Source organism: Nannospalax galili, unplaced genomic scaffold (assembly GCF_000622305.1).
Source record: "Nannospalax galili isolate Female #2095 unplaced genomic scaffold, S.galili_v1.0 scaffold610, whole genome shotgun sequence".
In the NCBI taxonomy this organism is placed as follows: domain Eukaryota; kingdom Metazoa; phylum Chordata; class Mammalia; order Rodentia; family Spalacidae; genus Nannospalax; species Nannospalax galili.
Genome location: NW_008329141.1, coordinates 268372 through 282929, shown reverse-complemented (window position 1 = coordinate 282929; position 14558 = coordinate 268372). Strand labels below are relative to the sequence as shown.

At 42.8% G+C, this 14558-nt stretch overlaps 1 protein-coding gene across 1 annotated transcript in view; it reads left to right on the top strand.

Annotated features, from left to right (window-relative positions):
- Positions 1 to 14558, top strand: part of LOC103734495 (aldehyde oxidase 2) — an 88916-nt gene that overhangs the window by 9158 nt on the left and 65200 nt on the right. The window contains exons 6-10 of the mRNA XM_008833468.1: positions 169 to 230; positions 3312 to 3395; positions 6429 to 6509; positions 8574 to 8718; positions 10116 to 10208. Coding sequence (XP_008831690.1) covers positions 169 to 230; positions 3312 to 3395; positions 6429 to 6509; positions 8574 to 8718; positions 10116 to 10208 — 465 coding nt within the window. The remainder of the gene's footprint in view (positions 1 to 168; positions 231 to 3311; positions 3396 to 6428; positions 6510 to 8573; positions 8719 to 10115; positions 10209 to 14558) is intronic.

Sequence of the window (14558 nt, the reverse complement as noted above, 5' to 3'; positions counted from 1 at the left end):
TTATTTTGATATATCACAGTGAAAGATTTATCGTCCTCTTTTTTTTTTTTTTTTTTTTTTTTTTTAAAAAAAAAAAAAAAAAAAAAAAAAAACAGCTTTGGTCTATTTCAGCTTTTAAAAGAATCCACAGAAACAAGACCCACTGATGGCCATTTCTCCTCTGATCAGGTAATCTATGCCGTTGCACTGGGTATCGGCCGATTCTGGAGAGTGGCAGGACCTTCTGCATGGTGAGTAGGGGACTGTGGAGACACATCTGTAAAGTAAGAATGACAGTGACAGGTAACGAGAGCTGGGAACACAAGAATAGAAAGTCTTTTTTTTTTTTTTGGTGTTTTTGAGACAGGCTCTCCCTGTAGCCCCAGCTGGCCTGGAACTCAGTATGTAGACCAGGCTGGCCTTGAACTCACAGAAATCCACCTGCCTCTGCCTCCAAAGTGCTGGGATTAAAGGCGTGTGCCACACCATGCCTGGCACAAGAATGGAGATCTTAAGACCCTCACAGCAGACTGTAAGAGAGACAGAGTGAGAGTCAGCGGGCTCCCTGGCATTGTAGCTATTTCCTGAAGATGAGGTGGGCATTACAACACCTTTGATATGATCCAGACACTTTCTATCAGTTCGACAAAGCATCTAGCCAGGGCCCATGGGAAGACACCAGCAAATCCTACTAGCTGCTTAAGGGGATAGGACACAGCAGAAACCAAAATTCCCTCCAAGAGCACACAAACCAGAACGCTTCTCTGAGCAGCTATGAAAAATCAAGGAGTCTTGCCTAGCAGTTAGAAAGAGTTCAGCAAATAGTTGCTAATGTTACTGAGAATGTTATGGATGCTATGAATAGTGTTTGATGGACACTCCAGACAGGCACATCTGTCAGCCTCTGCAGAGGACAATTTGAATGTGGGCAGCACAGTAGACTCAAGCAAGGGGAGCCCCACATCTTGGCGGGACCCCTTGTGGTCCTTCTACAGCTCTTCTCAGGAGTCCATGGGGCCAAAGTTACTTGCCCACCTTGAACCTTTACCCCTTTTCTGGATCATTCTCCATTGCTCCGACTTCAACCTTAGGCCAGACACTGCCTTTCCTGAGATGATCAAGGGAAGATCCAAGGAGCCAATGTCTATGTACAACCAGAAGTGGTTAAGAAGCAGCTCCTTATAAGGAGAGGGGACAGGACCTGGATACTTACGCTGGGGTGCTCACATGGGTTACCTGAGGCCCCTCTCAGTACAACACAGAGCCAAGTAGGAATAGAAGAGCAGCAGGCCACAGCTGGGGGGGTCTCTGCCTGTTGGCATTCTTGCCTCAGTTCCGCACATAGCAGAGGTAGATGTAGAACTGTACCAACGGGTGTGTCCCGTGTCCCCGAAGTCAGGCAGGGATACCAGGCATGTGTGTCCCATGTTTCTACTGCCACATGAGAGAGCCAGAGTTGATGAACTAAAAAATGAACTGCAAGCCGAGAAAATTGCAGGTATACGTGGAAAAGCATGCATGTAATACAATAAGGGGGTTAAAGGAAAGTCCTTTTCCTGTGAGGATGTTATGCACCTCTCCAAGCACACAGATGTACAGATAAAGGTAAAAATGTGGTCTGTTATCCCACCCTGTAGCCAGTGGTCTCATGGTACCTTACTGGATGAAGGCAATGCAGCCCCACCTGGGATGCATAAGGTTACTGAAACAGAAGAAGTCTGACCTTTTCAGCTACCACTAACTCTGAGTCCATCCTAGGAATGCTGGGAGTTTTGAGTAAGGGAGGACATGCTGCTTGCTTGGCCAGCTGCTTTTGCTTCTAGGGTAGAATTAGAAATACAGCAGCTAGAGACACCAGGACGGAGACAGTGAACTCAAGCGTTTGGGAGAAAATATTTTGCAAGACAGGAGAAATTATCTGAAGAAGATACAAGAAGTAAGCTTGGAAGAAATGGAAATGAAAGAGCTGCAAAGGGGAACCTGCGTTAACACTCACTGTCGGCTCACTCCCAGTCAGCCCCATGCAGATCCCAATGCATGGACAATCTCATTCCCAAAGCGGTTTTCTCTTTTCGTTTTTTTTCTTTCTTTCTTTCTTAAAGGGTCCATGTGAACTATAACGAACAATGTCTTGACTCTTACATATGGGATAGTAGATAAATTATGATTTCTCTGAAAATTATCTTAAAATTTTATTTTGACACTAGAAATTAGCCTAAATAACTCATACATAAACACAGAATCATATTTGCAATGAACAAAAATGTTCATATACTGAGTATTATATAAAAAATGTGTTATATAGGGGCTGGAGAGATGGCTCAACGGTTAAGAACACTGGTTGTTCTTGCAGAAGACCCAGGTTCAAATCCCAGCACCCACGTGGCAGCTAACAACTGTCTGAAACTCCAGTCTCAGGGGATCCAACAGCCTCTTCTGACCTCCAAGGGCATTGCACGACATGGGTGCACTTACCTACATGCAGACAATATACACATACACATAAAACAAAAATAAATTAATAAATTTTTAAATGTATTCCACCAGGTATAGTGGCACATGCCTTTAATCCCAGCACTTGAGAGGCAGAGGCAGGCAGATCTCTGTGAGCTCAAGGCCAGCCTGGTCTACATAGTGAGTTCCAGGACAGCTGGGGGGTAGGGGAGGGGGCTACAGGGAGACCCTGTCTCAAAAAGACCAAAAAAAAAATGTATTCTATAAATAGCCTGGCAAGGTAGCACACGCCTTTAATCCCAGCACTTAGGAGGCAGAGGCAGGCAGATCTTTGTGAGAAAGAGGCAAGCCTGGTCTACATAGCGAGTTCCAGACCAGCTGAGGCTACAGAAGACCCTGTCTCAAAACACTGAATAAAAAAAAAAAAGTATTGTATAAATATTGTAAAATCTCAACTAATATCTAAAAATTAGAATTAGATGCTGATATTTTATTTTTTCTTCTGTATATTATTTTATATTATATATTTTATATGGTATATATTATGTAAATTATTTTACAAAATTAACCAAAGAAAAAGAACAGCCTTGTAATTATCCCTGTCCCAGTAGAAAGTAGCTTTGGAGTCTCATATAAATTGCCAGAACCTTCAGGGCACATCTTCATTTGCCTATAAAAAACATCTTTCTGGCCGGTCATGGTGGCACATGCCTGTAGTCCTAGCACTTGGGAGGCAGAGGCAGGCAGATCTCTGTGAGTTCAAAGCCAGCCTGGTCTACATAGTGAGTTCCAGGACAGCTGGGGCTTACAGGGAGACCCTGCTTCAAAAAGACCAAAAAAAAAAAAATCTTTCTTATAAAGCATTTTCACATTATCAGGAGTCCGTTGGCTGTCAACAGAAAGGAACAGGAAAATGCTGCTTGGATCAAAGAGAAAATGATTCTCTTGGAGGCAGAAGTGATGTGAGTCCCTGTGTTGTTTTGTCCCCTCACTGTGAGTACTACTTAATGCTGACCCAGCTTTGAAACTGGCCCTGTAAGTATGAAGTCCTGCTTTCCACTTTGTATACAACCATCCCAAGCGCATACAGGAAAAAGGTACCTTCCATTTTCAGGCTTGGCAGAGTAATGACCCAAAGACCACAATCTGATTTTCCCATCAATAGTCTGAAAGCCTGCAATAAAAAGAAATTAGAAAACACTCAGATGACAGTCAAACATCTCAAAACACTCAAAACATCTTCCTCGAGAGAGATGAGCTGCCCCCTCGGTTGGAAACAGAGTTCTTTTTGGTCTTTTTTTGAGACAGGGTCTCCCTGTAGCCCCAGCTGTCCTGGAACTCATTATGTAGACCAGGCTGGTCTGGAACTCACAGAGATCTGTCTGCCTCTGCCTCCTGAGTGCTGGGATTAAAGGTGTGTATGACCACGCCCGGCTCAGAAACAAAGTTCTAAAGCTGTCCCTGCTCACTGTCCTCTGTCACTGTGCTGAGATAGGACACTGCCGCCTCAGGATGCTAAGGACAAGCTAATTCCCTTCCCCAGGGAGTCCAGTTGCAGCATTGCAGCCTCTGGCTTGGCTGAGAGGTATTCATTTCCAAAAATGGCCCACTGCTAAATTTTTACAGGAGTTAGGTAGAGAGGTTGAGAAAAAAGCCCAAGAGAAGGCCTTTGGCAAAACTGCCCTTCATTCCCTTCCTCTATATGCGTGTGTCCTTCAGGCCTACCTGTCCCCACTCTTGCCTATCACCATCACTTTATTTAGGTCTAAGAAAGTGTGCAGTGGAACAGAGGGTGTTACCCTAGGGAGGTGAGCTGCAACCCCCACAGTGACTCACAGGATAAATGCCTTGGCAGGGTCAACCCATTCCAAAGTCAGTTCTCAGTCTGGCAGACTGGAGAGTTCAGTTTTGGGCAGTGATTGAATTCTAGGTTCCACTTGACTTACATTAGTCAAGCAACACCAACAAATGGCTTTAAACTAGAATGTGCCCCAGTAGTTGTTCATAAAGAGAAACACCATTATAAAGTAAAACTATGATCAGTGTGTCATGTAACCTTTCCTTAAAGTGTGCATAAAATGCCAAATTCTGTCATGAAGGCTATGGGCTGAGCAAGACAACAGCTCACCAGGGTGGCCCTGCTGGATGGCAAGTGTTTGCCTGCAACTTCTTCTCTCTAACTTCTGAAACTATCTTCTATTTGGGCAACCATGAAGTATTAGCCTAGAATCTGTTTAGGAGAACTTTCCTTGTCTCAACATTGATTCATTATGTTTTTTTAATATTTTATTTATTATTTTTATTTTGTGTATGCATGTATTGCCTGCATGTAGGTAAGTGCACCCGTGTCGTGCAATGCCCGCAGAGGACAGAAGAGACTGTAGGATCCCCTGGAACTGGAGTTACAGACAGTTGTTAGCTGCCATGTGGGTGCTGGGATTCAAACCTGGGTCTTCTGCAAGAACAGTGTTCTTAACCACTGAGCCATCTCTCCAGCCCCTGATTCATTATGTTTTACACTTTCTCAGACACAATCTTATTTCTTTTTCTTTTTTCTTTTTGGCTTGTTTTTCCTTGTTTTTGGCTTTTGTTTTTGAGATAGGATCTCACTATGCAGCATTGGCTGGTTTCAAACTCACAGAGATCCACCTGCCTCTGCTTCCCAAGTGCTGAGATTAGAGGCATGTACCACCATGCCCAGCCTCATTTGTTTTTCTTTAAAAAAAAAAAAAGAGAGAGAGAGATTTATTTTTACCATTTCCTAATTCTGTGTGTGTGCATGGGAGGAGAGGAGGTGTTGTACATGTGTGTGCAGGTACCTATGAAGGCCATAGGTGCTAGATCCTCTAGAACTGGAGGTACAGGTGGTTATGAGCCACCCCATATAGGTGCTGGGAACCAAGCTTGGGTCCTCAGCAAGAGTAGTACATACTCATAATCGCTGAGCCATCTCTCCAGCCCACAATCTTATTTATAGGTTTTGGAACTGCAATGTATTGCCCACAAGTGCTGCCCATGCTTCTGATTGTCACACAAAAACATTCAGATATTGGCCTGCAATACCTCAATCTGCAGCTTTACAAAGAATCTTTACAAGGAACAATTCCACTCTCAGGATCCTTCTTGCAAGTCCTCAAAGAGGCAGAAAATAGGCAGGATGGAGAGATGACAAATGTCAGGCCATTTCACCTAATTATCACAATTACCTTTCAAAATGAGCATTATCTCCATTTACTCTTTAGAAAGGTTAAGTACCTTGCAGTGGAAAGGTCAGAGGGGTGGGCTAAGAGCAAACTAGACCTGCCCGGTCTCCAATGTCTGCCATCCCCTCTTCTCCAGGACACTTGCCTGCACGGGCCTGCTCTCCACACCCCACCATTCTTCCAGTTTTCCTGCTCCTCAGGAATATTTGCTGGCAACCATTGCTCAGCATAGCTAAGCAGATCTGAGACAGAGGATAATGGCTGGGTCAGTTTCCTCTGTGCTTTTATTTCACAATGGGCAAAATGGAGATTATGCTTTCCTTATATGATTATCATTGAAATTAAATAACTTATTGATACATGAAAAGCATTCAGTAAATGTTAACAATGTCAGGGAAGAATATTTAAAGTCATCTTCACTCAGACTTCAGGGCTTCTCAGAGATCTCGACTTTGAGTGATGATTGACAAAGGAGGAGGTAGCAAGAACACCTTCGGGAGTCCCTCAAGGTTATTTAACATCTGATACTCTTTCACAGGCTCTCTTGGCATTTCCCAGGACACTCTTTACAGTATTCCATGGTCTTCTTTCCTTTGGTATCATGTTAGTAGCCAATCCACATCTCTTATACAATCACATTCTTATTTCGAGTTGTCTGGTTTGAATGATCTCCCTGTACAGGGAGAATGAGAGCCATACTGCATTCATCTTGTCTAAATCTTGTAAAGAATTCCAGTGCTTTTTCCAACTGAGCTGAGCTGACAAGGCCATCTGCCTCTTCTTTCTATAAAGATTTGCACAGAGCTATTTGCAAAAGAGGAGTTCCAGCCCTTGGACCCGACCCAGGAGCTCATATTTCCCCCAGAACTCTTGGTAAGACGACTTGGGTATTGTATATGCTTGTTTAAACATCACTGGTTATAACCCAGTTTTATAAATCTACCATTTATTTCTGGTGGCATGTCATATTGGGGAAATGTTGGTTAGAATCAAGATCCCTACTTCCTCCCAGCCCTTGCTGACCCCTGGGACACATTCCCTAGGCCTTAGCTGGAGCTGTTAAAAAATAATTTCACCATGGCTCTCATCAGTGTAGAGTGGAATGTGTCCCTGTTGGCTGTCCAGCCAATTCACATAGGCCTTTCTAATAGCTCCAAGAAACATTCTGGGAGCCCCTAACACCTCACCCATAAGCATCTCTTCCCAGGCATCCTGTGTCTCTTTCTGTGAAATAAACTTTTCTGAAGGAGTTCTGATATATTTATTCATTCAGAAATATGTACACATTCACCAACACACCAGCACTGTTCTAAGTACTGAATATACAACAGGGAACAAAACTAACAAAAAGCCCTGCTTAAGTGGAGCTTGAAATCTGACAGATAAATAGATGGTAAATGATGATAGATAGATAGATAGATAGATAGATAGATAGATAGATAGATATGGATGGAGAGATGATAGATAGATAGATGATAGATGATAGATAGATAGATAGATAGATAGATAGATAGATAGATGATAGAGATAGATTGATAGATAGATAGATGATAGATAGATGATAGAGATAGATGATAGATAGATAGATAGATAGATAGATGATAGAAGATAGATGACAGATAGATTAGATAGATGATAGATAGATAGATAGATGATAGATTAGAAGATAGATAGATAGATGATTGATAGATAGATAGATAGATAGATAGATAGATAGATAGATAGATGATAGATAGATAGATGATAGATTAGAAGATAGATAGATAGATAGATAGATAGATAGATAGATAGATAGATAGATAAGCAAAATAACAGATGAAAGACAACAACCTGCTAATAAGTAAGAGGTGTTAAGGAAGAAAAAAAAATTCAAACAAAGAATGAGGCTAGGACGCAAATGGCAACAATTTTAAATGCCAGTGAAGACTTTTCTGAGGAGGCAATGTTTGAAGAAATTCGAGAAGAAAGGAAGGAACCAATCCTGAAGGCATGGAGGGAAGAACTATCCAAACAGTGGGAACAGTTGGTGCAAAGGTGCTGGAGGTCAGAGAACAGCAGGCCTGATCGAGGGCAGAGCTGAGCCAGCCCTGCCGGAGGACAGTGAGGAAGAGAAGGTCAGAAACCGGCAACAAAAGCCATGATGAATTTCCCTCTGTATGAGACACTGTGAAGGAGGTTGGGTAGAAGAGGGACACGCTCTTGCTGATGCCATATCAGGATCCTTCCAGTTGCTGAGCCAAGAACTGCCTAAATCAGGACAAATGAAAGGAAGAAGCAGTGTGTCCCATCAGGGGCTAATGCCATCCCAAAGGGTGGTGGCTAGACTAGGTTGCTGGTGAGGAGCAAGTGGATTCTAGACATATTTTGGAAGAAAGCCACCCAGCATGCTGATGGACGTGATGTGATATGATGTGATGTGATGTGATGTGATGTGATGTGATGTGATAAGACAGGGAAATCCTCCAGAGGAGCAAGTCATTTTTCCTTTTGGGTTCCCACTTTTTCAAGAAGGACTGGATATGAAGAGCTCAGTTTGGAATAAATTAAATTGAGATGCTTGTGAAATGTCTAAGAGAGGCCATCAAGAACTCCCTAAGATGTGAAGTTCGATTTTTAGAGGAAAATCCCAGGCTTAGGATATTAATTTAGGAGCAGTAGTATAAGTGTGATTATAAGACCATGAGACTGAATTATGCTAAATTAATTCATACTAGATGGTCAATGACAGGTACCAGCTTATAGTACACTTGTTCTCAAAAGGTCATCTACTTATGAGAATTCAGGCTTTAGCCAGTGGATGTTGTAAATGTCTTTCTGGGCAAGTGAGCCCCAGAACCCTGAAATCTTCCTAGAGGAACACAACCCAACTGGGAGCAGGTATATCCTGCCAGAGCAACTGCTGTGCGCACAGGTACACATGTTGTCATTTGCCCTCAGAGGATGGCTGAGAACCCAGAAAAACAAACCCTGACCTTTCATGGAGAGAGAGTTACCTGGATCTCCCCTGGAATCCTCCAGAATCTCTTGGCGCTGAAAGCAAAGCACCCCAAAGCCCCTCTCATCCTGGGCAACACGTCTCTGGGTAAGTGACTACAGAGGTTCTTGTTTCATTGTTAAGGCCAAACTTTCTATCACCTGCTTGGTTCCTGCTGTACTTTTTGGGGATGGAAGCCTCAGCCTGTAGAGTAAATCCAGTGATTGCCAAAGCTGGATGCACATATACCCTAGTAGTACACAGTGAGGGTAGGTAAAAAGTATGAGAGGGTTTTATCATTTAATTCATCTTGTCACTTATAATTTTGTTAAAGTTAAATATTGAATAGACATAAAAGAATGTTATAAAACTATCTGCAGATATATTAACAAACACACCTAGTGACTACCCACACCCACTTTAATTTTTATTTATTTTTGTTTTGTATGCATGAGTGTTTTGCCTACCTGTATGTAGTACACCCATGTGTACAATACCCACAGAGGCCAGAAGAAGATGCTGGCTCCCCTGGAACCAGAGTTACAGATGGATGTTAGCTGCCATGTGGGTGTTAGGAGCCAAAGTCAGATCCTCTGCAAGAGCAGCCAGTGCTCTTAACTACTGAGCCATCTCTCCAACTCCCCACGCCCACTTTAATAACTCAAACTTTACCAGTCACTTTAGATGCCCCCATAGCTCAGTGGTAAAATACTTGCCTAGCCTACTGAAGCCCTGGGTTTGATCCCCAGCATTCTCCCAAATTTATAATAGCTGATGCAACAGCTGGCCTTCTGTGATAAAGAAATTCTAGAAGAAATTCCTTCCTCTTCCTTCAGGAACCAAGTCTATCAGCTGAATATTGTGTTGGCTAGTGTTCAGTCTCTTCCTCATTTTTATAATCACCGTATGTATTTGAGTCCCTAACAGTATGCCATTTAGTTTTGTGTATTTTGAACATCAGACTGTCACTGTTACTGTTTTGCAATTTGCTTTGTTCAGTCAACATTCTTGACCTGAGACTCACCCCTTCTTGCTACATGGAGCTGGGCTCAGTTCCATTGTATCTGCACAAAACAGTTTGCCCCTTCAGGCTATCATGGAAAGACAGCTGTGGAAACAGTTCCAGCTGTTTCCAAGTTCCAAAAGGTATTACAAATACCTTTTATTTCAATGCTGGGGATCAAACCCAGAGCCTCATACTTTCTTGGCAAATAATATTGAGCTAGATCTCTCGTCCCACAAACATTCTTAACAGCATCCCCTGGTGCCTCTGTGTTTTAAGGGCCTCCCACGCTTTTATTTCCTATTGATATAATGTAGAGAGAACATAAATAAGTTAATACATACATTGTGCAGCGGTGTATGGTCATTGCTTTCACTTCTATACATATTTATTATCAAGATTTAAGCTCTGTAGCTGAATGTTTTTATGAGAAAATATCAATGCAAAAGAAAAGGCATTTTTCTCTTTCCTAACTGTCTCTAAAAATGCATTTCTTCCTCAGGACCAGCTATGAAAACTCAAGGACACTTTTACCCAATTCTCCTCTCTCCTGCTAGAATCCCTGAGCTGAGCATGGTGACCAAAACCAGTGATGGTAAGTTCTCAGCTCTTTCAGTAAGATGCCAATGAAGTGATCCTTGCACTAAAGTTAAACTTGTCAAGTAAGTCAGAACCTCTTCACCTGTTTCCAATTCTTCACCATTTTTCAATTGTGAATGTGCCCATTGTGAAGCTTATTATCAAAGCCTTTGGGGATGGGATATGATTCCATGATGTAGCCAAATGATACCATTTGAGACCTTGTGCTCACTTGCAGGAAGGATCCTTGCCTATGAGTGCCACAGTTCCCCAGAAACAATAAATCTACAGTGTCACTTTGATGGAGGAGAAAAGAGAGATGGTTTGGGGGTGGGGGGAAGTAGGAAAAATATCACCTGGCACCCACATGCTACTTGTCTTGTGGGAACAATGGCAAGGGGCGAAATGGGCCAAAAGCCTGCAGACAAGTACCCCTAGTCACTCACAAGTGTAGAGTTCTGTATCAGGCAAAGCAGAACTCACAAAGTAGGAAGGCCTATGCAAGGTTCGTACTCAAGAGGCATGGCAAAACTTTTAGCAAATGGACCCTTACTGTTTTCCTCTCTTTATTGCCCAAAGCACCCAGGCTTTCTTCATTGCATCAAAGCATGCCTGTAACTGCTCAGTCAGTGGCTGATAAATTTGTGTAAAAAAATTGAACGAGTGGGTCAGGACTTGAATGTGATGAAATAAAGTGGTAATGATGACTTCCTTAACTTGAGTGACAAGGAGGCTGAGAGAATTGAAAGCTTAGTCAAGAATGATGAGGGAGGGACCTGTAACAGCCGAATCTCTGGACTCTAACATCATCAGCCAAGGGTAGATTTCTCTGCAGTTCATTAAGCCCACTAAGCCCTGGTCTGACCCCAGACATTTGCAAGGGAAGGGATCACTTCTTGAGTTTTTAAGCTTGGAACAGTCCAGGTAGCATACCAGACGCAGGCAGAGAGGAAAGGAGAGAAAGAGGGAATGGAAGACTGGGTAGACTGGGATCAGAGAGCCAATCTAAGCACAAGGTTAAGGCAGGAGGTCCTTGATAATCTCCAGCTAGGCACTGGTTAGACTTCCAGTTTTCAAATTTTTCTTTGATACCACGACCCTGTCCTCGTCTTAAATAAATAAAAAAATAGGTTGTTCTGTTGAAGGAGAGGGAAGCTCCCCACCCCATCTCTGAGCTCCTTGCATGGGTCCCGAAAGGGGCCTTTCAGAACACAATTCAAGATCCTCCATATATAACTCCAATCCTTCCTTTGCAGATGAAGAACCGGAAATGCAAAAAGAAAGTGCATTTGCCAAGGTCCTCAGCCCTGCAGCTGTTCAGGTTACAATATCTACAGTTCAGAGCTCCTACTACCATTGCACCCCCCATACTACCCCCACCCCCAGGACACTTCACTACCTGTCCAGTGGCTGCTTGCACTAACTACCCAGCTTTGGTCTCTGCATCCAAAGGAAGGCCAGGCTCTGAAGTCTGAGCAATGTGCCACTGACCTGTTACTGTTAGCTAAGGCGTGAGTGCCCTCTAGTGACCATCATGAACACTTCTGTGTCCTAGAAGAGAGTGAAGGACTCTTCACCAGGGTAAACTGCCCCCAGATGCGCTCACCAGCACCACTCAGGAAACAAACTTCTGTGGCCGCTGTACTTTTGACCTAAAGGTTTATTTAAACTATATGTTCATCCACATCACATTTACAGTTGGCTCAACCTACTTTCCTTTCAAAATCTTTACTGTGAAATGCTCCAGAAAGACAGTGTATCTATCTTAAAAGCCCATGAACTCTGAGAGGCATAGGGTTAAATGAAAAACCCTAAGAATCGAAAGAGGTTGAAGACCTTTCCAACTTCATTGGAATGCTTTGTGACCAGAGGTGGAATCCGATAGAAATAACATGAGGTGGGGATGTGGACAAAGGAAGCGGCCAAACAAAAGCCCCATCTGCGTTGTTTGGTCTTGATCTGAGTTTGAATTTTTGTAGGGCCCAAGCGATCCAGCAGACAGCTGAACTGCTTTTTCCCACCTAGATCAAAAAAAAAAAAAAAAAAAAAAAAAAAAAAAGAGGTAGGGAGCAGGGTGTGGTAGCTCAAGGCTGTAATCCCAACATTGGGGGGAGGAGGCAGAAGTATGAGAAATCCAAGGTCAGCCTCAGCTACCAGAGACCCTGTCTCAAAACAAAGAAACAAAAACCAAAAGAGGCAGTGAGTGATAAGTGACACCAGTCTCCTGAAACTTCTGAACTTAGTAATAACAATAAGATTGTGTGTGTGTGTGTGTGTGTGTGTGTGTGTGTGTGTGTGTGTGTGTGTGTGTTCCCTGCTAATAAAGTCTAGGGTCTTCTCCTCAGGGAGAAACAATTGTCTCACAGGGGAAAGGGATAGTTTTTCTAGGCTCCTGTAGAGATAAGGTCAGGACTTTTTTTGTTGTTTGAGTTTTAGCTTGTTGTTGGAGAAGGTGTTTGTTTTGATTTGGTTTTATTTGAGTCTCACTATGTAGCCCAAGCTGGTCTCAAACTCACGATCTCCTTGTCCTGGCTTCCCAAGTGCTGGGATTACAGGTATGTACCACCATGTCTGTCTTAAGGTCAGAGCAGTTTTGCAAAATCTAAAGACCAAGCTCCTGTGGTGATGTGGACTCAACAGGCCACAACTGTTGGATCTGGAGTGGGAATGGATCCCATTAGAGTACCTTTTATGCGATGCTGAAGGAGACAGGGCAAGGATTCCAGGCTGACATTTTGGAAAGGAGGAACAATTTGGTCACAAATTTTAGGCAAGATTTGCTTGGCATTCAGGCAATAAAGAAGAGCTAGTCGTTTCCTCATCTATGAAGTTAGCTGAGGGTAGTGAAGCAGTTAGGGGTGTGATGGGGGTGGGTTGGCAAGGATGAGGAAGCACTGTGCCAAGTACATTTAATATTGATAAAATACAGCTATGTGGGAGTATGGAACACGCTCAAAGATGAATCAACAAGAGAAAAATCAAATCCCAACCCAAAACCAGATAAAAACACTCACTGCAGTTATCTAACCCTACAGTGAGGTCAACTCAAACCCTGTATGCTGCTAAGGTTTCATTATGCAAACTCAAGAGAGGTGAAAGACTTATTTTAGTAGGTCACTCCCAGTGGTTGGGTGACTATAGTCCTTTCCAATATTGATTTGAACCCTTTGCAGCCTACTGTAGAGAGCCCTGAGGTTCTTGCTCATATCCTGCCAATCCTCACAAGCTTAGTTCCAACGGTTGTCAAAATGTTGGATTCCTTTCGGCCGGTTGGCAGGTAATATTGTCCTAGACCTCCTGGATGCTCACCCATCGCTCCCTTCACCCCTCCCTATGAGCCACCAACACCCCTCACCCAATACCATATATGTTCATTTTGATTAGCCAGTTCACGCATGGAACTGACTCTTAAAGATTATGATTATCAGAGTTGGAAAATATGCATCAAAACATTACTGATTTTATTCCTGTGTGTGTCATCTTGGCTTAAATTCTTGAGCTGTTATATTTTGAAATGTTTTCATACTAGAATGTACAAAAAATACAGAGTGAGGGTAATTTACAGAAGGAGGCAAATACACAGACTATTTCATTTCTTTATATGGGAAGGTAAATAGAAACTTGTTTTATACCCATTACTTAGGTTGATATATATATAGTTCGTATATTTTTAGTTAAAAGTCCTAAGAATTAGGTTCTCTAGGAGAGTATTTGAGGTAGAGGTACTGGGTCAGATTCAAATTGGCATCACCATAAACCCTGTGTATTAGGGTTTTTATTTGTCTGCACAAATCCTAGAAAATAAAATCTCTTTCCTTACCAAAAACATAATTGTTGATTTTAGACCATGGCCCAAGAAATGAAACGACTTTTGCCATTGTGTTACCCATCAGATTTATTCTCTTTAACTACTATAGTAACCAAGGCACTCAGAAGAGTCATGAAAGGTTCTAGTAGGGCCTACCACTGGCATGTCGTCACTGTCATTCCTTCTCTCTAGTCTCTATTTCTTCATGTCTGTCAAAGAAGAGTGTGACCCCAGGGCCCCATCCCCAACTACACAGAAAAACTCCTGGGAGCTTTTTTAAATCCCTATGCTCAAGGCTGGGGAGATGGCTCAGCTTTGCAAGCATAAGGACCTAAATTTGATCCCCAGAACCCATATACAAAAGCTGAGCACACTAGGGCACACTTGTAATCACAGTACTAGGAAGGAGAGATAGGCAGATCCTTGGGGCTCACTGCCTGGCCAGCCAGCCTAACCTACTTGATGAGCTCACTGAGTCTTTGACTTAAAAAAAAAAAAAAAAAAAAAAAGTGGATGGTACCTGAGGCTGTCCTCAGAGCTACACACACACACATATGT